This window comes from Arvicanthis niloticus, chromosome 17, assembly GCF_011762505.2.
Source record: "Arvicanthis niloticus isolate mArvNil1 chromosome 17, mArvNil1.pat.X, whole genome shotgun sequence".
NCBI classification, from domain to species: Eukaryota; Metazoa; Chordata; class Mammalia; order Rodentia; family Muridae; genus Arvicanthis; species Arvicanthis niloticus.
In genome coordinates this window covers 55,705,789-55,728,879 of record NC_047674.1, presented here as the reverse complement: position 1 = coordinate 55,728,879, position 23,091 = coordinate 55,705,789, and the positions used below count along the sequence as shown (strand labels likewise).

Here is a 23,091-nt window from a genome sequence, read left to right as displayed (position 1 = left end):
ACAGAGAAACCCTGTCTCAAAAGAAAAAGAAAAAAGAATTCAAGGTTATCCTTTTCCATGCATACATAGCCAGTTCCAGATTCTAGGCCAAGCTGAGCTATATGAAACACTATCTTCAATAAAAAAAGAAAAAGGAAAGAAGACGAAAAGAAGGAGGAGGAGAGGGGAAAGGAGGAAGAAGAGAGGGAAGGGGTTGTTTCAAACAGACCACAGATCATATAAAGATTAGAAAGAAGACTCAACTAAGAGGGCTAATCTCACAGTTGAGATTCCTAGTACTCACATATGTAAAACCCAGACACTTGAGACTCAACTAAGAGGACTAATCTCACAGTTGAGATTCCTAGTACTCACATATGTAAAACCCAGACACTTGACATTTATCTGTAACTCTAGCACTGTGGAGGCAAAAATGACAGGCTCCTGGAGCTTCCTGGCTAGCCAGCCAAACTTAGAAGGTGAAGTCAGGATTCAGTGAGAGTCCTTGTCCCAGATAAGAGGTAGGGTGTGACTGAGGAAACACATACTTAACCTACACGCATGTGCACAGGAACACGCACAGACTGAGGAGCTCAGGGTATATGTGGTAGAGCACATGCTTATGTATCTGAAGCACTGGGTACAATCCCCATCATCAAATATAAAATAAAGAATAAGTGCATCATTGAGTTAATAATTGATAGAAATAGTATCTGTGCCGGGCGGTGGTGGCGCACGCCTTTAATCCCAGCACTTGGGAGGCAGAGGCAGGCGGATTTCTGAGTTCGAGGCCAGCCTGGTCTACAGAGTGAGTTCCAGGACAGCCAAGGCTATACAGAGAAACCCTGTCTCGAAAAACCAAAAAAAAAAAAAAAAAGAAATAGTATCTGTGCTGAAAGACTATTAATGACCAAATAAATATGTCTTTCTAGAAATAGGGAAATCACTTCATCTCAAAGGACCCTTTATTTCAGTACAATAGTTTAAGAGTCCTGCCTCAGAACTGCTGTGAGGAGTTGATTTACAACAGGTTCTGTCACCAGTGGAGAAGTGAGGGTCTCATTGCTTATTTGTGTTTTGAGACAAGATCTCACCTTAGAGCTCAGATTGGCCTGGAACTTACTAAGTAGTCCAGATTAGGCTCAATCTCCTGGATATTCTCCTGCCTCAGCCTCCTCAATGATGGAATTACAGCCATGAGTTACTACACCAGCTAGAGATGTTATAAATGCAACTATAAGTGACTTTTTTTTCCTAGTAAAAGATTGAAAACAAAGCAAGAAAATGAATACAAATATAACATTAAGTGTGTGCTGGTTATTAAAAAAATCTCCTAAAAATAAAAGAGATTACCTACAAGGTTCCCTGTTGACACTTTAGATTTAAAAGAAAATGGGGTGACTTTTGATCTACCTGGGATAATTTAGGTGGGATATTGACTGAAGTCGCAGATAAACCCAAGGTCCTTTCACGGTCTCTTCCCATCCAAAGACTCTACAATTAACCAGAAAAAAAATTATGTACAACCTACTCATTCAAATCTGAAAATATAAATAAGTTTTATTCTCAGCAAATAACAAAAATAAATGTTAAGTTCCATTGACAGCTGGGTATGGTGCTGGAGCCTATAGTGCTAGCACCCGGAAGCCAGGCAAGAGGACAGCCACAGATTTAAGGCTAGGTTAGACCACACAGACAACTTAAGACCAGCCTGTCCTACAGTGTGGTCATATCTCAAAACAAAACCTGAAAACTAGAGACAAGCCAGATTTGGTAGAGCTCACCTTACTCCCAGTACAAAAGAAGCAGAAGAAGGTAGATCACTATAAGTTCATGCCTGCTCTATCTAGTAGGTTCAAGGCTAGCTAGAGATATACAGTAAGCTCCTGTCTCAAAACAAAACAACAACAAAATATGAGGAACAAAAGAAAACACAGCTAAAACTTAACACTGGAGTACTTTTAAGCAACAGTGTCTGAATTAAAAGATCATTAATTTTCAGCCAGGCATGGTGACCCACCGCTTTAATTCTAGCATAATGGAAGCAGAGACTTGTGGGTCTCTGTGAGTTCAAGGCCAGCTTGGTCAGCACAGCAAGTTCCAGGCCAACCAGGGGTGTATAGTGAGACCAGTGTCCTATAAACAGAAAAGAGCATCCATTTCCAGTTCTAAAAACGTGTGCTGAGGGCTGAGAGTGCTGTTCCTTGGTAAGAATGTTTGCCTTGCACATGTGATACTCGAGAGCTCACCACCAGCACAGAGGAAGAGACAGGGAGAGGAGACCAGTGTGATGCAACCATTCCCAACAAGAGGTTTTGCACACTATAGCAATGTAGTGGAAACAAAAGGCCCCACTCAAAGAAGCTCCTTCATTTGAGCCTGTATTTTGTATTTTCAGACACACAGACAGATCACCTTTAGATAACGGCATCATAAAAATGGCAATACCTTAAACAGAGTACAACACAATTGTTTAAGGCAATACCTTACACAGCCCAACCACAGCTACAAAGGCATGTGCACACACCTCACAGAAACAGCCATCTCAGATTAAAGATATTCCTCTTCAAAGTTAATATTTCCAGACTGATCTCAATTAAGCAGGAAAAAATTATAATTAAAAATTTTCTAAGTTAGTAAAATCACTACCTACATGGACTCTGCCTAGCAGAAGCCAGAAAATAATCCATGAACTATAAGCTTGCCCTTAGCACAGCTAACAGTTAACTTAGAGTTCAGATTCTAAATTATACACACACACACATGATGTTTCTGATATTCACAAATCATAAGAAACCTAATTTTTTGCTACGTATGCAGATATCCACCAAACAAGAGCAATCTAAAATCACACAACACTGGAAAAGGAGGCTGGGCTTTTCTCTTTAGACATAATGCTAATCCCAGAGCCTCTTCTTATGTTTGTTTGTTTGTTTGAGACATGGTCTAGTATAACCCAGGCTAGCCTCAGACTCACTCATGTAGGCAAGGCTGACCTTTCTATCTTGGGAGTGCTAGGATGACAGGCATGCACCACCATGCAGTGCTTGGGAATCAAATCCAGGCTTTCATGAATGCTAGGCAAGCCCTCTACCAACGCCTAGGTCCTAGACTAGGTCTGCTGAGGTTGTTTTGCTTACAGTGCTGAGGACCAACCCAAGACAGTGCATACCTTAGACAAAAGCTCTGCTGCCAGCAACACTGCAGCCTCTTAGGGACTTCAAGGGGAAAAGGTGCCATTGTTTACCTGAATGTACACCAATGAAATAACCTTGAGAACAAGACTGAAGAGATGGCTCAGTAGTTAAAGAGCCCTTGGCTGCTCTTCTCAGAAGACACATGCTAGAGTCCTAACACCCACACATAGCTCACAATTGTCTGTAACTCCAGTTCCTGGGGAATCTGACTCTGTCTTCTGCAGTGCCCCTCTGTAGACACCAGGCATGCATGTGGTATATAGACATACATGCAAGCAAAGCACCCATACACATAAAATCTTAAAAAAAAAAAATTCAATAATAGTTTGTACCCCATGACCCTGAAAAGAAATTATATATTATTTTTCACATTATCAAATATGAAGTAAATACTCATTTTCTTAGATAAATATAATCACGTTGGAATGAAAAATCATTAAAATACATTACCAAGAAAGAATAACCTAAAATTTGTCCCCAAATTCTCATCTTCCCTTTAATTTCCAAAATGATCTTATAGGGCCAGAGAGATGGCTTATTGGGTAAAGAAGCTTGCTGCCAAGCCTGACAACTTAAGTTCAATCCCCAGGACACACATGATGGGAAGAGAGAGCCAACTTCCACAAGTTGTCCTCTGACCTCCGTAAGTGCTCCCCATACATACAAAGAAATGTAATTCTTTTAATTAAAAATGAGCCTTACAAATCAAAAGGTTCTAAAGAATATTAATATGCCCTTCCTATTCACAGTCATAAAATACAACAGGCAGAGGGACTGCAATCTTATCTTACAGAATTTTTTTCATAAAAGGTACTCATAAAGCCATTATGTAATCTAAAAGATGAGTTCACTCATAGCTCTAAAACTCTCCACAGCTCTGCATTCCACCTTTCTTCATCACTGTCTGCACATCTGGGAGGTGAGAAATCACCCCATGAAAAATGTCCCACACAAAGCTGAAAGCAGCATACGAACGAACTCAATGCCCTCGGAGTCATGACTTCAGACTCCTGCTCAGTAAACTTCCCCGGTTGGTTATTCACTAGGGAATTCACCTCTCTATATATTCTTCAGTTGCTGAAAACGATTAGACAGAAATCTGCCTGGTTAATGAAAACAAAACGAGTCACGTCCTTCTCTCCCCAGCAGTACACTCTTCAAAGAGACAGAAGAGCTGTGGATGAGCCGCCCTGGCCAGCAGCACTGCCAGCTCCAACCCTGACCCTCCACCCACCCCGACCACCACATCACACAGGCAACTTCTTTACCCTTTAGCACAACATTGGTGAAACCAAGAGGCTTTCAGCACCCAAGGCTGCCAATTTTCCTGTCCCACAAGAACAAAGTCAAGTAAAAATGGGTCTCATCTTTTCAAAGTGGACATGTAAGTGGATTTTCAAGAAATTAAAGGTGGAAACTGGATCCAAGACTCCTTGAAGAGAGAAAAAGGTTTCTGGAATTTCCTACTATTAGGGACAAAAGGACTCACAAATTCAATACATATTTCTTTTAACAAAGAACTCCTATGCTGCACCCCCACCTGGCCCCCTACTTCTCAGGCTTTACCCTTGTTTCTAGGTCCCCTTTCACTCACCATGGTTCCTTATCTTCTGCACCAAAGGCTCCCTACACTGGATCCTCCACTACAGCGTTTGTGCCCTGCCCTTCCAGACCTTCTGGGGAACCTCAGGGCAACATGGGGTCCCCACTCCTGTGCAACCCACCCCAGTTCTACCCCCATCAGGACTCCCCTAGCTTCCCTTAATCTCCTTTCTCTTCCCCCACTCCCCATCCCATCCTTTAATTCCCAGGGCCCATCTCTTCGTGGCTCATCTCCTCTGGCTGCTTTTCCGCCAGTCTTTTGACTCCACTATCTTTACCTGGCTGAACCTCTTCAATAAACAATCCCCCAGTTCCCCCGTCCCAGCTCACCATCATTCCTTCCACCCTGCTTCTAGCGTCCTTTCAGCGTTTTTCTTTTTCTCCCAGAACTGTCCTATTAACGCCCAGCTCTCAGCTCGCGTCCCTTTAGCCCTTCCACTAACGCTCGATTCTTGATTCCACCTGGTTGTGATCCAGGTCTCCTTTACAGAATTCACACCCCTCACCAGCTACTGACCCACACCTTGTCAATCCCACCCCAGCGGCTCCCAGCCCTTCAGCTCATCCCTAGCTCTGCACTAGTTCACACCCTTGTCACGTCTGGCTCTTAATCACTCTCTCTCTCTACTCCCAACTACTACCCCGGCTCTGCTCCTTGTCTTCCACTTGCAACTCTTCTGCCCCTGGCACCCCTCACTCACCTCAGCACCTCCCACCTGCCAAGCCTTGCCTCTTCCCGATCCCTGCTCCTAGCCCTGACCCCGGATCCCTCTTCCCAGCCCCGGGCTTCCTAACCTCATCCCGGGGCCAGTCTGGGTTTCTTTCTCACTCCTCTCTCCGGCTCCTAACCCTTTCTCTCCTAATCCTCCCCATCCCACACTTAGCAAACCGCCTCCCCCGGCCGCAGCCTGCCTTTCCCTCTATCCCCTCAAGCCTTTCACCTCGGAACCCAGACGTCGCCCACCCCGCCTAAACGCAGCGTCCGCGCGCCGGGGCTCGCGCCTTCGCTGTCGCCGCCCGCCGTCCCCGCCGCGGTCCCGCCCCCTGCCGCCGCTCCTCCCGCCCGCTAGGCGCGCGCCGCCTTTGTCGCCCCTCACCCGGTGTGTGAGGGGATTTTTTTTCTCTCTCTCTCTCCTTTAAAAGGGGAGGGCCGGCATGCCGGGGCCGCGTGTCCCCGCCTCCGAATGTCTGCGCGGACTCCCAGCCACTGCGGCCCCTCACGCCCCCCGGGCCGCCCCCTCGGCCGCTCCGCCGGCCCTCCGCCCCTCCTCAGCTCCCTCCCCCCTCTATTTACCGCCATCATCAGCACGCGCGAGCTGTCACCGGGGCGCGAGACGAGCGGGCGGACCACGCCTCTCATCGCCCATTGGCTCGCCTGTCAGGGCCCCGCCCCCAGGTCCCGCATTGCGCCAACGGCGCACCTCCCGGCCGCGACCCGGGCCCCCATGCCCTTTACGCGGGTTCGCGCCGCGGGCACCAAGTTTCGGGTCAGCGGCTATGGCGGGCCGGAGTGAGAGGCAGAGACACGACGCGGCGCGAGTCACCGGCAAAGTTTGGTTGAGGCACAGAAGGGTACAGAAGAAGATTTCTAGACAAAGAGGCTCTTAAAGGTACAGAGTCTACTGTCGGGCCCTCCTCCTTAAAGGGCCAGCCACTTTGCCGAGCTCCCCACCCCTACCCTTACCCCCACGTCCCCGATCTGTAAAGGTAAAGGAATTCTGCATGCCCTGCAGCTTACCTTCAGTACGTCTCACCGCTCCAAAGAGGCCTTTTTCACTTGCGAGTATTTTCTGGTTTTGTTGTTTTCTTTATGTGTAGCAGCAGCCAGCGAACCTGGAGGTTCCGGAGGCAGCGTTTTGCAAAAGTTACTCTTGGCGCCCAGACAAACACACACGTGTGGACTTTTGCCACTGCTGACTCAGGCGGCATTCGGCTGCTTTATGAAATCCTCTTCGACGGGACAGAAAAAGGTTCATCGCTCCCCAAATGGGGACTAGGAAATAAATCAGACCTAGGTGGCAGTGGCCCCAGGGACTTCCGAGAGGGATAAAGTCCATTCTGAAACAGAAAGACTCCCTTTGCTAGGTAGGCAAACTTCCTGGGTACATTGTCCTGACAGACCTTGCAGCAGAGGGTCCCTCCAAATAAGATAAACAATGTTACAACCCCCAAGACAGCCTAAAGCGGCTAAAAAGATTTTTGTTTTAAGAAAAACAAGAAGAAATAATAAGCATGTATTATATGATAAGGTGGTTCGAGGCTCTATGTCTGTAAATACAAAGGAAGCAAAAGGGCAAAAATTAAAAAATAAAATCGGATGTGGTTAAGCAATCAGGAGGCCGAGGCAGGAGGATGGCAACGAGTTCTGGGACAATTTTGGATAAGTAACAAGACTCTGTCTCGAATGTGGCATAGGAGGAGATTGAGTCCTGGGGGCCGACTGAGGCCCTGGGTTCAGTTCCCATAGGAGGGAATCCTGCAGTGTAATTCAACAAGTCTCAGGACCTGAGATCCCTAATTAGAGCCACACTTAGTGTCTTAACAGTTCTCTTTATGGGGGCTTGAGAGATGGCTCAGCAGTTAAGAGTTTTAAAATAATATTATTTTATATTTTAAAATAATAAGAGTTTTAAAATAATATTGAAAATAATCGGCCTTTGTTGTTGGACTGTCATTTGAACTGACAATAAAAAAGGAGCCAATGGAGAGATGGCTCAGTGGTTAAGAGTACTGTCTGCTCTTCCAGAGGTCCTGAGTTCAAATCCCAGCAACCACAAGGTGGCTCACAACCATCTGTAATGGGATATGATGCCCTCTTCTGGTGTGTCTGAAGAGAGTGACAGCATACTCACATAAAATAAAGAAATAAATCTTAAAAAAAAAAACAACAACAACAAACAGGAGCAATAAGGGCAAAGCCCCGGCCACGGCGGGGAAAGGTGTTTGCTAATAAATACAGGGGTTTCCATTCCCTGGAATGAAAGCTCTTACAAGTTGTCCTCTATCATCTGCGAAACAAACAGGGTGTGTGTGGGTGTGTGTGTGTGTAACAGGGTGTGTGTGTGTGTGTGTGTGTAACAGGGTGTGTGTGTGTGTGTAACAGGGTGTGTGTATGTGTGTGTGTAACAGGGTGTGTGTATGTGTGTGTGTAACAGGGTGTGTGTATGTGTGTGTGTAACAGGGTGTGTGTATGTGTGTGTGTAACAGGGTGTGTGTGTGGGGTGTGTGTGTGTAACAGGGTGTGTGTGTGTAACAGGGTGTGTGTGTGTAACAGGGTGTGTGTGTGTAACAGGGTGTGTGTGTGTGTGTGTGTGTGTGGTTTAAGGCAGGGGTATGGGTTAGATGGTTCAGCCTATGAATCACTTACCACCAAGCTTGACAATCTGGATTTGATTCTGGGACTACATGGTGAACGAGAAATGATCCCAGACATTGTCTTCTCACAGCAACATGCATGTGCCTGACACACAGCAACATGCATGTGCCCCGACACACAGCAACATGCATGTGCCCGACACACACACAATAAATGAATGCAAGTTAAAAACGTTTTAAAAAGAACAGTGAATTACCTCAGAAGCCTAATCAACTGTAGGGAAACCACAGAATCATCCAACTGTTCTTTGATGGCACTATATAAACACAGATGTTTTAAGACTGTGTGGGTGTGGGTGTGGGTGTGTGTGTGATATGTCTCAGGTTAAACGAATGAAAATTACTAGTTGTAAGAAAACGTTTCCCCAGGTATGGAGGCACACACCTAGGGTCCAACCTTAGGTCCATTCAAAAGTTCAAGGTCTACAGAGTACAAGTCAGCCTAGGTAAATGAGATTCTGTCTTTTAAAAAAAAAATCAAACCAATAAAAACCCAAGGAAACCCGAAATTAAATATATTTTGGTTTTTGTTGCTTTTGTGAGGCAGGGAAGATCACCTGGGCATCCAGGACAGATCTCTTAGTTTGAGGTGAGCCTTGTATACAGTTCCAGGGCAGTCAGAGAGGTACACACAGTAAGGCTGTGTCTTAAAATGGAAACACTTGGCTGGGCAGTGGTGGCATACACCTTTAATCCCAGCATTGGGAGGTGGACCTCTGTGAGTACATTAGAAAGCCCAGACAGGCTGGAGAGATGGCTCAGTGGTTAACAGCACTGGCTGCTCTTGCAGAGGACTTGGGTTGGATTCCAGAACCCACAAGGTGCTCAGGACCACCTGTAACTCTAGTCTCAAGAGATCTGATGCCCTCTTCTGGACCAGGCGTGCATATGGTACACACAGATATCCAGACAAAACATACATTTTAAAAGGAGAAAAAGCCAGAAACAGCATCTTCGTGTTCACAAATTTCCCTTTCAACTTCTCTGCTGTATGGGAAGCAGGCCCTATTCCCACTCTACAGATTCAACCCAAAGAACAGATTGATTAAACCCAGCACTATAGCCAGCTGCCAGTCAGCTGTCTCCTAAAGCAGCATCCTAAACTGGCAGCCCCAGCACAGCTGCCACAACCCCAGCCTAGCCTTTCCTACTCAAATAAAGGTTCCCAATGGTAAATCCAGCTCCAGGATAACTTAAGCTACATAAATGTACCAGATTCTCTTTTTGAAGCTATTATGAGCGTGCCTGATGTGAGGCAGAAGTGCACACATGGAATGCCACACCTGGGAAAGTCAGGACGCAGCTGTGGAGCTGACCCTTTTCCCACCGTACTTAGGCAGAACTCACATCATTTGGCTTCAGTGCCTTTACTTGCCAAGCCATCGTGCAGGCCTTAAATTCTCTTACTATTTTTTTTTTTTTAAAGACAGTGTCTATCTATGTAGTCCTTGGTTGTCTTAGAGATTACTATATGTACACCAGGCTAGGCTCAAACTCAGCCTCCTTTCCCTGCTTCCTGAGCGCTCGGATTAAAGATGTGAATGACTTCTAAAAATTTCAGTAGAATGTATATTAGCCTTAAAAGTTACCCTATATGGGAGTAGAAAGATGGCTCAGGTCACTATTGTGTACCGTAGCTTACAGCTGCCTATAACTGCAGCTCCAGGGATCCAGTCTCTCTTTCAGCCTCCTCAGGCACTGCACTTACATGCACACAACCAAATACACAGATACAACCAAACACGCACACATAATTTTTAAAATATTTTAAAGTTAGCTTATGCTATTGATAGGGCCTAGAACAGGTATGATAGGAAATGAAACAATACAAGAAAACTAAGAATCTTCGCCTTAGAACTGAGGGACAACTCAGTAATTGCTGGCCTGACACATGAGAATTGAAGTTCAATCCCCAGAACACACATAAAAAGGCAAGTGTAGAGAGGAACGCATGTGTAATCTCAGAGATTCCTGATGCTTGCTGGACAGCCAGCCTGGCTAACCCAGTAGCTCTGGGTCCTAGGATTTATGAAATGGTGCTAAGCATCCTTCTTCCCCTTAAATCTACACATAGAATCCCAACTTCCATGCGATTTGAACCTTCAAAAAGTTGCATGAGGGGCTGGAGAGATGGCTCAGTGGTTAAGAGCACTGACTGCTCTTCCAAAGGTCCTGAGTTCAAGTCCCAGCAACCACATTGTGGCTCACAACCATCTGTAATGGGATCTCATGCCTTCTTCTGGTGTGTCTGAAGACAGCTACAGTATACTCATATAAATAAATAAATAAATAAATAAATAAATAAATAAATAAAAGTTGCATGACAACCATGTCCTACAGTGTTCTAAGACGCCCCATCTAGACTTGCATGTGAAAGCTGGACAACACTGGCCTCACTCGTCACAATTCAGTTCTGGTGCCTCTGCCGGCAGCATCACCTGCTCCATCATTAGGAGGTGTTTTGCTTAGCAAGCTTCTTTCAGTGCTGCATTTCCATTCACCAACAAGGATCAAGCAAAGTACCCAAGTGACCATTCTTCAGCCTTCATCTCATGTTTAAAGCCAGTCAACTGTGAGCTCAGATAGAAGGGACTGAAGAGACAACTCAGTGGTTAAGAGTGCTTGCTGCTCTTGCAGAAGACCTGACTCCATTCCCAACTCCCAAATCTGCCTGCGACACCAGTATCCAGGAGCTGATGCCCTCTTCTGGCCTCCAAGGGTACTGCATACTCAAACACATACAACCTCCCCTCCCCCCACACACACAATCTTTCAAAATAAAAAATAAAAAAACAAGACTGCTGGGAATGCAAGCATGGCTGGCAACTACACTTAACAAGATGTTAGATTGTTTGTGCTTCTCCTTATCTTTTAGAAACTGAGCCCTTCTTATGTAGGAACTGAGAGTCCATGTTTACCACACTTAACATCTGTGTTTTCAGGCAACCAGTTCAAAGTAGACAGACCGCGATAATCCCGAATACAGAAGGCCCAAACTGTAATGTTTGTAAATTTTATTGTGGTATCTAAAACACCTCAGTTTTTACAGAGCAACAAAAAAAAGAGTAACAGCAAAAGCAAAAGCAAGAGGAAGTAACAGTGAACAATGGGGTAATGGAGCCACAGCCAGGAAGGTGTGATGAGCTGTCCTGCCCGCCAAAGCTAGGAGACAAGAATGACCAGAACCTCAGAGTTGGCGCACGCGCTGGCAAGTCTGCTTAGCTGATCTCTGAGGACAGGATCCTCACCGACACCCTACACTTCGTATATTAACAGCTTTCCCAAGTCTGTCTACGTGGTAAATGTTTCTGTAGCAGGTGTGAGGCAGGTGAGCAATGATGTCAATAACTTCAAGGCACGAGCAAGACAAGAAGACAACCTAGGGAGCACCCTGAAAAAACTGAGTGTTGAGTGTCAGGAATGTGCGTCCACAGTGATCAGAGCAACTCTGAAAACCATCCCCCTCTAGCTCTTTCCTCGGCGGACTGTGGGCACAGATCTGAGCGTGGTAAGGAAAGCATTCGGGGGACAGTATGACATAAGGAACAGTATGGAACAGGAAATGGAGTTCATATGCTCTGGGGAACTGAATGCCTCTGAACTATTAGAGAAAATAAACTGCAGTAAGAGCTCTCTGCTTTGGCTCAGCTAACAGCCGCTTGGCCTGCAGGTTCACATAATTTAATACAGTAGGGGAGGCATCAGTGTCCAAAGAATGAAAGCGACACTCTAGCAGCCATCCCCAGGAGAGGCCAGCCACATCCTCACACTCAAGGGGAGCTCCATACAACACAGGCACACAGCCTACACCAAATCCTCAGCACCTGGGGACACAACTCCTGCACTGGCGGGGACAACCCTGTCCTACCTTTTGCCTACAGCAGGAAAGGTCCAAGCTTTTCCATTCTTCACAATTACCGTTCTTGAGGAACAGCCAAATCCAGTTAAAGCATGAAGTAAAAAACAGCTGTGCTGGGGTCAGAAGGGAAGTCCAAAGCCCCAGAACACAAGTTACAGCTGGGAACCAGTTGGGCTAGGGGCCCAGGACCCCAAGTCCAGCACGTGGTCATGAACAGTACCCTGGTGACAGCTCAGCAGGCGGGCAGCTGCCAGTCACTAACGGATCCCAGCCACTGGCACTTGCTGCTGTTTTCGGATCTTGTTGAAGAGTTCCATATACTGTATCATGGTATCTGCTGGCCCATAGACCGCATCATGTCTGTTCCCAAATACTGTGGGTGCCCCTGGCGTGTGGCTACCTAGAAAACTCTGTAGGAACTCAAGCAGGAGGCTCCAGCAGTCACTAGCCACCACACAAGGGCCATACTCCACCTGGGACAAGAGAACAGACAGCAAGGGTGAGGACAAGGATGAGCTGGCTTTCTTCTCTCTTGCCACTGTGACTGCTCACAGTCACAAGGTGAAGTCATCAGACAATGTTGGCCTGGGAGCCTCTGGAAAAGAAACTGACACTATGGTCCTTTTCTCTACCTGGGATACTTCCCAGACTCCTTCCTCTGGCTTTTACTTCGTAGCAGGATCTAACTGTGCAGCTCAAGCTGGCCTCAAACTCACAGTCCTCTGTCCTCTATCTCCCAAGTGCTGAGACAGCAAGCACGCAGCAGACTCCTCAACTCCTGTTCTACACATTCTTTACAGATTGCCATCACAGTCAGCAAGACTCTCCACAGCCCGATTCCCTACGCCAAATGCCTTTCTAAACTCACTTCTTCTTTTTCCCCCTTCCCTTCTCCCTCTCGCTCTGGCCCTCTTGCTCCAGCCCAAAGGTTTTTATTTATTTATTATATGTAAGTACACTGTAGCTGTCTTCAGACACTCCATAAGAAGGCATCAGATCTCATTATGGGTGGTTGTGAGCCACCATGTTTGGTTGCTGGGATTTGAACTCATAACCACTGAACCATCTCACCAGCCCCTAAACTCACTTCAAACGTTTCTGTTTCAGCTTTGCTTGCTTACTACATGGTAACATCTTCAGAAGGGAGGCCCTGCAAGCATCTCTCTTGTTTTACTGTTTCTAAAATCTCAGTTAATGCTGGACACATGGCAGGCTCTGGTCTTTCACTCTAAAGCTATCTCTCCATACGTGCCATATGTCATTTCAGTACCTACATATTTAGGTTCAATGTTGAAGGCCACCAGCCAGTAAAGATGCTTGCTACCAAGCCCGATACCTGAGTTCAATCTCTAGGCCCCACACATGGTAGGAAGACAGAACTGACTGCTCTGAACTCTCAAGTGTGCTATTGCACACGCACACTCATGATAAATAAGTGCAGTCATGATTTTGTTTTCTTGTTTTTATTTTTGTTTGGTATTTGTTTTGTTTTTGTTTTGACTAAAAAACTAGAGGAAGGCATCTCCTACACACATTCTTGGCCACCATGCCAAAAGGAAAGGTACAGTTTTGCTGCACAGCTCTGGAGGCCTCTCATAAAACATACTAAGGAGGCGCACGTGGACACATGGTGACAGCTCACCTTGGCGTCCCTCAGAGAGCTTCTACTCCAGCCCTTCCTGGAAGCTGCTGGTCTCTAGCCCTGCTCTCCTTGGTTAGGCCTGCAGTTTCCAGCAAGGGAGCCTCTCTAAGCTTTCTCTTTGCTGTGAACCCACTTCCATTCCGGGCTAGAGAGTGAGTGGCTAAAGAAAAGACAGACGGACCCAAGAGTGGTGCTGGACAGATGGCTCAATAGTTACGATCACTTGCTGCTCTGAGGACCTGTGGTTGGTTCCTAGCTCCCACATGGATCAACAACTTTAAAAAAGTCTTGACTTCGATTCCAGGGCATTGGATGCCCTCTTTTGGCCTCTGTGAACACTGTATACATGTGGTACATAGACATACAGGTAAAATACCCATACTCACACACACAAAAAAAATCTCCTAAAGAACTAGGCATGGCAGCTCATGGTAACCCCAGCAGAGTAAGACTATGTCTCAACATAATACACACTTTCATACATACATACATGCATGCATATAATATATGTTTCTGTTTCTTTTTTTGAGCTGGGGATATAGCATTATGTTGGTACAATGCTTGTCTAGCAAGCACAAAGGCCTGTTCTGCATCTCCAGCACCACACAAACCAGGCATGGTGGAACACACTGTAACTCGGGAGGTAAAAACGTAAGAATGACAGTCCAAGCCAAATGAAACTGTCTAAATAAATACATACCTAAGAAAGAAGCTGGGTATAGTGGCGCACTGCTGCAATCTCAGCACGTGGGAGCTAAGAGACGAACCTAAGTTTACCGTCATTGGCTACATAGTAAGTCCAAGGCATGAGACATGAATTGGTCCCTGTCCCGTCCCTCCCTTCCCACCGGGCAAAAAATCAGCCAACCAAAAAAGGATCCCTGTGGTGGAGGCATGGGATGATACTATCTGAGTCTATCTGAACTAAGTGGGGCTGGGAAAACTTCCAGAATCCTTGCTGTGCAGCCCATAGCATACCCTGCTTGTCCTTCACCAAGCTCTTACCTCCACAGAGATGCCACGGGCACTAGGCCCCATTGTGACCGTGCCCACCTTCACCAGGAAGTCACAATACTGGTAGCGAGTGCCCCGGGTCTCGATCTTGCTGGCCTTGGCACTCTGGAAAAAGCCCTTGAGCTTCACCATGAGCACATCGAAGTTGGTGTCAGCAATGAGGCAAGGGCCATTCTCAAAGAGGGCAAAGCAGCTCAGTGGGTACTCAGAGTTATGCATCACGTACATCAGCTTCCCAGCCTGGCCTGCAAGGGACAGATGGTCCACTCATGATCAGGACTTTTGTCAACACACCCAGGATAAGTCAAGTGCACCACAAAAGACCAGCTGGCAGCTTGGTACCCTGGCAGCCTGAGAGGGGAAAGGATGCTTAAATGGTACCCTTTTCCAGAGCTGCCCAGGGAATTGGAAAAGCCAGCTAGACAACAGAGGCCAAACATACCTGAAGAACACCAGGGAACTCTCAAGTGTTGAGAAGAGCTATATGTTAAGCTCACTGAAGGCTATTGTATCATGATGATTAATAATCCAAACTCTTACATACTATCTATAGTTTAAAAAAAAAAAAACCCTAAGGGCTGGTGGTGTTACTTGGTAATAGATACTGGCCTAGTCCTGAGCACCAGCCCTAAATCCTCAAACATAAAATAGAAGTAACAGCATCTGCATGCCTCTCTGGACCCTGTCAGTGCTGCCTATGAAACCTAAATGCTCTTACAGAGGCTCTGAATAGGGAGCCTATGAACACTAGCCTAGGACGGCAGACCACAGTCAAGCTGAGTGGAGGTTTTCCTGCTGTAACTTTAAAGGCTGGCAGTGGCTCCTGCAGTGAGAACAAGTGTTTCTGAGTGTCTAGTTGAGACAGCGAAAAAAGCTGTGAGCTCGAGCACTAGGACTTGAAGCTGCTCTTTCGAGCCCCCCTCACTCTCTGAGAAATGGGTTTCCTTAGTCTATATTGTTTTATTTGGTTTGAAACAGGGTCTTGCTGTCTAACCCAGGCAGCCCTGGGGTGTGACTGTACCTCCTTTCTTTTTATTTTTCCTTAAGGATTTATTTATATATTACATATACAATGTTCTGCCTGCAGACCAGAAGAGGACACCAGATCTCATTACAGGTGGTTGTGAGCCACCATGTGGGTGCTGGGAATTGAACTCGGGACCTCTGGAAGAATAGCCAGTGCTCTTAACCTCTGAGCCATCTCCCTAGCCCATGTCTGTAACTCCTAATGCTGGAGGTAGAAGTGTTGGCTACGGAAGCTGGCTCTGCTTCCTTGCTGCTTCCTGTGTGTGCTAGAGTACTGCACATGCTCAGGCGGTGCTCTCACTCCCTCACCTGGTGTGCCAGACTCTTTTTAAACATGGTGTCTACTAGATAGTTTGGATACTCTCTCTATGAACTAGGCTGGCCTCACACTCAAAGACCCATCTGACTCTGCCTCAGAGTGCTGAGACAGAAGGTGTGCACCAGACACCTGGCTCTAAACTCTTTCTTTTTCCAGACATTTACTTGTGTGGGGGTCGGGGGGGGGGGGGGGCAGAGGTTATGTGCACACATCATAGCATTCATGTGGAGGTTAAAGGACCATCCCCGAATCCGTTCTCTCCTTTCACCCTGTGGGTCCTGGGGATCAAACTCAGGTCATCAGAAATGGCCTCAAGTGCCTTCACCTGCTGACCCTTCGTCCCAGCTACTCTGCAGGCTTTCTCCAAGAAGGGAGAGCTACAGATGGATGCATCTGGTTACACAGGACACGGAAGGAGACAAAACTCGAAACCAAAATTCTCCTTAACACTCCAAGAGAGACTAGATGAGCACAATTTGAAATACTTACGATATACTTAAAACCCTCCCTCTTAGCAAGCGAGCGGTGGCCCACAGCTTGGGCGCCTGCCACCAGAGGGCAGGCATCCCCTTCTCTCCGAGTTCGGATCCTGCTGTCTCTCCCTCTTCCACTGTGACTCTCTCCCCAAGTCTCAAGGGGAAAAAAAAAAACTCCCTCCTCCCTCTTTAAACCCTGCCTGCTCCCCTCTCCTTCTCATGTCCTTCTCTATTTTTTTCTTAATAACTGACTGAATCTAGTTAGGACTATCTCTACATGCATAAGTGTGAGGCCACCATATTAGTTTTTGACAGGGTCTCTCACTGAACCTAGAGCAAGATTGTCTGGCCAACACCCCAGGGATTTTCTTCCTGTCTCTACCTTTTCAGCTCTGGGATTAGTCACGTGCTACTCTGCCCAGGTTTGGGTTTGTTTATTTTTGTGGTGTGTTTTATTTTGTTTTGTTTTGGACAGGGTCACATTATGTAGCTCTAGCTGGAACTCTGTCCTGGAACTCACTCCGCAGACCAGGCTAGTCTCAAACTCATAGAGACCCTGCCTTAGCCTCCCAAGTGCTTGGATTAAAGGTCTGTGGCACCATGCCTGGCTTGCACCCAACTTTTAAAGTGGGTTCAAAGGATACAAACTCAAACTCTTGTAACTCTTGTTAGTAAATGCATTTTCCTAGGTCCCTAAAGACCCCCTTTTAAAAACTATACATGTAATTTGTATTTTGGGGCAGAGGCACATATGACTCAGAGGGGAACACGTGGGAACATCTGTTTTCTCCTTCTACTATATGGGTTCTGGGGATAAAACTCAAGTTGTCAGACTCAGTGACAAGCACCCAAAAAAAATTTTAAAAGAAGGCCAGGAGTCTACAACCCAAGACAAGAGTGGCTCAAGCCTGCAATCCCAGCACTGAGGATATTGAGGTGGAGGGTGGAGGAGACCTTCACAAGGATACCCAGCCTCTAAATAATAAGCGTCACATGGAAGCTCAGGAGTTCTCAAGAGGCTCACCCAGTATAACTGCCTCAGGTTTGAGGCCAGCCTGGGCTGCACAAGACCCTGTCTGAAAACAATAAAAAACAGGACTGGCAAGATAACTCAATGGGTTAAGGCTCTTGCCACCAAGCCTGACAACATGAGTTGCACCTCTGGGACCCAGATTATGGAAAGAGAGCCTCAACTTCTGCAAGTTGTCCTCTGACCTCTGCTCCCTTGTTAGGGTATATATGTATACCCATATGTATATAGGGTATATTTCCCCTACATATACACACATGAAATAAAAATATAGAATAATAAACGTGTACAAGTCTACTTTTAAAAAATGGGAACAGGGCCTAGGAAGATAGCTCAATGAGGACCTAAATTCTAATGCCCCAAACCCAGGTAAAAAGCCTGGAAGGCTGCACATGTTTGTGATTCCAGCATTGGGGAGTAGAGGCAGGTGGACCCAAAGAGGTCACTGACCAGTCAGATATCCAAAATGGCAAGCTTCCAGTTCAGTGAGAGACTGTGTCTCAAGGCAATCAGGCAGAGAGCCATGGAAGAAACCACCAGTGCAAGCATCCAATGTCCCTTTCCAACCTTCACAGGTGTGGGCACGCACAAGCTCTTACACCCATGATCAAAGGCATGCCTCCCCACACCAAAACCAAACCAAAGCACCCGCACAAATAATAAGGGCTAGTTTAGCAGGTAGAGCTGCCTGCTGCTAAGCCTGATAAACTTGGGTCTTAGCATCAGAAACTCAAGGTCATCCGCTACAAAGCAAGTTTAAAGCTAGCCTCAGCTAAAAAAAAAAAAAAAAAAAACCCTAATTAATACAAGATAAAACTTTAAAGAGTGATTACCTGAAAGACCAGAAATCTGAGACTTCAGCATCAGAGCAGGAAAGATGCTATTCATAGCATAAGTCAGGCAGAGGTGGCACACACCTTTAATCCTAGCACTTGGGAGGCAAAGGCAGGTGGATCTCTGTGAGTTCGAGGCCAACCTGGTCTAGAAAGAGAGAGAGAGTTTCAGGATAGCCAGGAATACAGAGAAGCCCTGTCTCAAAAATCAAAATCAAAAGAAAGAAACAAACAAAAGAGTATAACAAGAGGCTAGTGAGATGGCTCTGTCATAAAACTAGAGTTCCGGTCCCAGCACCCACCATCTACACTGGGTTGCCCACAAGTGTCTGTAATTCCAGATCCAAGGGACCCTATGCTCCCCTCTGGCCTCCACAGGCAGCCATCCACAGAAATAAATCAAACCCAAGTGTAATGGTGCACTCTGGTCCACACAGTGAGTTTCAGGACAGCGAGAGCTACATAGTAAGACCCTGTCTCAAAAAACAACAAAATAAATATAAATAAAAATAAATCTTTTTATTAAAAAAAAGTATAGTAATGGAAAGAGGAGGAAGCCGGCAGGATTGGGGAGCAGCTGCGCTGCCCTGGCCTCTCTGCTGCCCCCTGCTGAACTTGGCAGGCTCTACATGAACCTCCAGCACCCATCCCTCTGCACTGCCAATTCACACCTTTCATCTCTTTGAGAATCCAGTTTCAAATACGTCAGCCCTCAGAGTCACTCAAAGCTCATCTTATTTTGTCTCAGGTCTACACACTGGAATTATATGTCTGGATCATACTATATCAAGCTGCACTGTCTTGAATTTTTTCAATAGCAGCTAAAGACTGTGTGAGTATGAAAGGGAATTGCTGGGGATTGAACCCAGGGCCTTGCGTAAGTGTTCTACCACTGAGCTACAACCTCAACCCTTGGGACATTGATTTTTTTTTTTTTTCCCCGAGACAGGGTTTCTCTGTGTAGCCTTGGCTGTTCTGGAACTCACTCTGTAGACCAGGCTGGCCTTGAACTCAGAAATCTGCCTGCCTCTGCCTCCCAAGTGCTGGGATTAAAGGCGTGTGCCACCACTGCCTGGCAGGACATTGATTTTTAACATTTTAATGTGTGTAACTGCTTTGCCTTCAGGTATGTCTGTGCAGCACCAGGTATCCATAGAGGGCATTGGGCATTGGATCTCCTAGGACTAGAATCACAAATGGCTGTAAGCTGCCACGTGGGGTGCTGGGACTCAAACCGGGGCTTCTGGAAGACCAGCCAGTCCTCTTAACTGCTGAGCTACCTCTTCAGCTCCAAAACTATTCTTTAATGAAGAAAGTTCTTCCTGTTACTGTGTACAATTTTTGTTTCCCAAGAAAGGCTCTCAGTCTCTAGCCCAGGCTGGCCTTGAACCCAAGTTTAGTTCCCAGCACCCATATCAGGTAACTCTAGCTCCAGGGGATCTGCTACCTCTAGCCTCCATAAGCACCCACACTTCTGGGCATATAGCCATACACAGGGGCACAAGTACACGTACTTACACACACTTAAAAATAAAAACAAATCTGTAAACAAATAGGGTCAAACTGCAAACTGACCACTATAGTCTAAGATGGACCAAGAATGAATGAGTTCACAAACATATCCTGCCTTGTTCAAGACCGCTACCCTTGGCAGAAAAGCAAACAGATGTCAATAACATAAATATTCGTGGAATCTAAGCCAGGTTCCAAGCACCTGCTCACTGCCGTCTACTGACCTTGGCTGCCCAGGGTGGAGGCAGCTGTGTGGTAAGTCTCACAGTCCACACAAAATGTTCCTTGTTTCTCTGCTCCCAGCATCTCCAATTTCTTGGTGAGGAGCTCCACTGTCTGCTGGACACTCTTGCCCTCAGCCACAGGCATCTGGGACACACTGAAAAACAGAACCCAAGTCAGCAGGGTCCAGAGACACATTTTCTGGCTAAGCCACTCAATTCCCCAACAGGTAACAAATCAACAGGGCTAAGAGTTATTTTAGACAACTCTGATTCCCACCCATCATATTTGATAAAGGAAGAGGCCTACAGTCCCCAAGAGTTCCTGTAACAGGCAGAGCACAGGTCTCAAGTGTCTTACACTGGGGCCATAAGCTTTCCCACACCAGCATTCCCCAAGAAAGGCCTATGTGTTAACATTTAGGTGACGACCCTAGGTAGTCCCCACTGCACTCAGTATCACGGAGCTGTAGTGGCTGGGATTGGTACTGTATCACTGATTATTATTAATCATTGATTATCTGTTGGAGACAAGGGCTCCCACAGTGCAGCCAAAAATGTTCTTGAGTTCACTACATCAAGCCAAGCTAACCTCACTATTACAGTGACCCTGTCTCGGCCTCTCAAGTGCTGGGATTACAGGAGTACACTTGCCTGAGCCCGATTTCTTAAACTCCTGATCATGCTTGTGAGATTCTATAATTAACTAAGGTGTGGATAAAACTGCTGAGCAGGACAACACCGCCCTCTTTCCTGACATGTGACCAGCCCCCTCATGCTCCTGTCACCATGCCTTCTCTGTTGTGATGCTATCTGGGCTCAAATAGTGAGCCAAAATGAGCCTATCATAAGATGCCTTTGTCAGATATTGTGTCACAGGAGGCTGGTGGATGATGTTCTGGAAACTGCTGACAGAACTTTCCCACTGTCACAGTGTCTCCCATTAGGCTTCGGGTGTATAAGTCTTGAAAAAGAGAAAGAACAGTCTTTGTAAGAACAATTATTTTTGAGGTTTCCACCTTACACTGTAGCCTCAACATGGAGTGGTACATAATTATTGTCAAACACCAGGCATGTGCAAGCTCTGTATGTATGCAGCATCTGTACGTCTTTACATTTGTCCACGTTCTGAGGCAGGGTCTCACTATATAGCTCTGGCTGTCCTGGAACTCACTATGTAGACCAGGCTGGCTTGGAATTCACAGAAATTTGCCTGCCTCTGCCTCCCAAATGATGGGATCAAAGGCAGGATCCTTCAGATGGATTGACTGAATCTTCCAAAGGCCCCAGAAAAGGTCCCATTCTGTATCAAATTACTGCAGAGAAACTGAACCCCAAAGCTAAACCATCTGTACAAGGTCACACAGTTAACGGACAGTAGAGCCAAGACTCAAAGCCAGGAAACCTGGCTCCTCAGCTGTGTTCTTTAACCATTCTCCTAGGGATGTGGTGATATTTTCTCTCTCTCTCTCTCTCTCTCTCTCTCTCTCTCTCTCTCTCTCTCTCTCTCTCTCGACCAAAGTCAAGGCTGGCCCTGAACTCAGAGATCTGCCTGCCTCTGCTTCCTGAGTACTGGGACTAAAGGCATGTGCCACCATACCTGCCAAGGTAGTAATCTGCTGAATCATTTTAAAAGAGACTTGTTCGTTTATTGGCGATAGGGGATTCACACTGCAGTCAATACTGACCTGAAATGGACCACATTAGCATAAGCTGACCTCACCCTTTCAGCAAGCAATCCTTCTGCCGCTTAGCCTGCCATATGCTTGTACTATAGGAGTGCACTTGGCTGAGACCTAATTCTTGAACAGTGATTTTAAAAATAACACTGATGGCACTTAAATGTTTGAAAACGTCAAAGCTTTTTCTAAACTAATGTTTTAAAATTCTTGTGTTAATTTATGATCAATCAATTAGAAAAATCTATTAAGGGAGAGCCCTACCGTTATTAAAAAACTGTTCCAATTACTAAATTGATACAATGACAGAAATTCTGGGATTCTGAGAAAGCTCAACTGATACTAGTGAGCAAGGAGCCCTTTTCCCAGGGACCGATTTCTCTACACGAAGAACTCAGGGTGGGCAGGCACTGGTGGAGCACTCCTGTAATCTCAGGGTGCAAGGGGCAGAGGCAGGTGATTCTAAGTTACATACTAGCCTGGGCTACACAGCCCATAGAGGTGGGCATGGTATGTCTCAATGACTCTAATGTGATTTATTTTCATTGCTGACAGGCACTCTTTACAGTAGGTTAGAAGGCAGAGATGAGGCCTCTAACTGTGGCAAGTGCAGTTCCTAAAACGCCTGCGGGAGCCTTTTCTCCGAGCAGACCTGTGGCCCCTGACTTTTCCCCCACACTGGCCTCCAAAGTTCTTTAACTGGAAAGAAGTGCACCACTCCCAAGATTTTAGGTGCCGAGGCCTAGTACTTTGAAATTAAGACCCAGAAAAGCACGGTGCCCAAACCTTACCAACTGCCTTTTTTTTTTTTTCAAGTGAAACTTAAAACATTAAAACCTTTGGGTCCTACTAGCGACAGTACAAGGCCTCAAGGACAGGAAGAGAACGAAATAGAAAGTACAACAACTCCTGGCGGGTTCTTGGGATGAAGTGCTCTCTTTGCCAAACGGGTGTGTCTGGGAAGGTAGAAGTCCCACACGGTGTCCCCTGATCCACACAACCCGAGGACATCTTGGTCAGCGCCCCCGAGGAACCGAGAACCTCGGTCAAAATCCCCTTCCCCGGGCCATTACAGGCTCACAGACACCTCCACAACCCCAAGCTCCGCCACCACAGAAGCCCTTCAAGTCCTACCATGTCACTCCCATGATGAAGGGTCAAAATGTGGCAACTCCAAACACTGGTACTCAAAGAACCCAGACCTTAACACGAACGGCGGGCCCCTAAACACAGGAAGCAGTGTTGACCGGCCTCCGGAAATGCGTAAATACTGAGCGCCAGGGAGACGCTCCCACAAGGAAGGCATCTCCGGATACCCAGGGGTGAC

General features: G+C 46.4%; 2 protein-coding genes across 15 annotated transcripts in view; both read right to left on the bottom strand.

Annotated features, from left to right (window-relative positions):
• Window positions 1-6,654, bottom strand: part of Usp49 (ubiquitin specific peptidase 49) — a 61,475-nt gene extending 54,821 nt beyond the window's left edge. For 4 of the 14 annotated variants that reach the window (XM_076915343.1, XM_076915344.1, XM_076915345.1 and 1 more), the window contains exons 1-2: window positions 4,771-5,713; window positions 1,393-1,473 (exon numbers count right to left, since the gene is read on the bottom strand). The gene's annotated coding sequence lies outside the window, so the exon portion shown is untranslated. The other 10 variants (XM_034521702.2, XM_076915342.1, XM_076915336.1 and 7 more) reach the window with 9 other exon arrangements.
• A 4,498-nt stretch (window positions 6,655-11,152) lies between these two features.
• Window positions 11,153-23,045, bottom strand: Med20 (mediator complex subunit 20). Its single transcript, XM_034521707.2, has 4 exons — window positions 22,899-23,045; window positions 20,089-20,243; window positions 14,660-14,913; window positions 11,153-12,485 (listed from the first exon to the last, which is right to left on the bottom strand). The coding sequence occupies exons 1-4, from the start codon at window positions 22,910-22,912 to the stop codon at window positions 12,270-12,272; spliced, it is 639 nt and encodes a 212-aa protein (XP_034377598.1). The 5' UTR covers window positions 22,913-23,045; the 3' UTR covers window positions 11,153-12,269.
• Window positions 23,046-23,091: the final 46 nt, after the last annotated feature.

Coding starts and splice junctions, on each gene's coding strand:
- Med20 (XM_034521707.2), bottom strand. Junction 14,914..20,088: donor CTCCACCCTGGGCAGCCAAG/GTCAGTAGACGG, acceptor TGTCCCTTGCAG/GCCAGGCTGGGAAGCTGATG. Junction 12,486..14,659: donor CCCGTGGCATCTCTGTGGAG/GTAAGAGCTTGG, acceptor CTCTTGTCCCAG/GTGGAGTATGGCCCTTGTGT.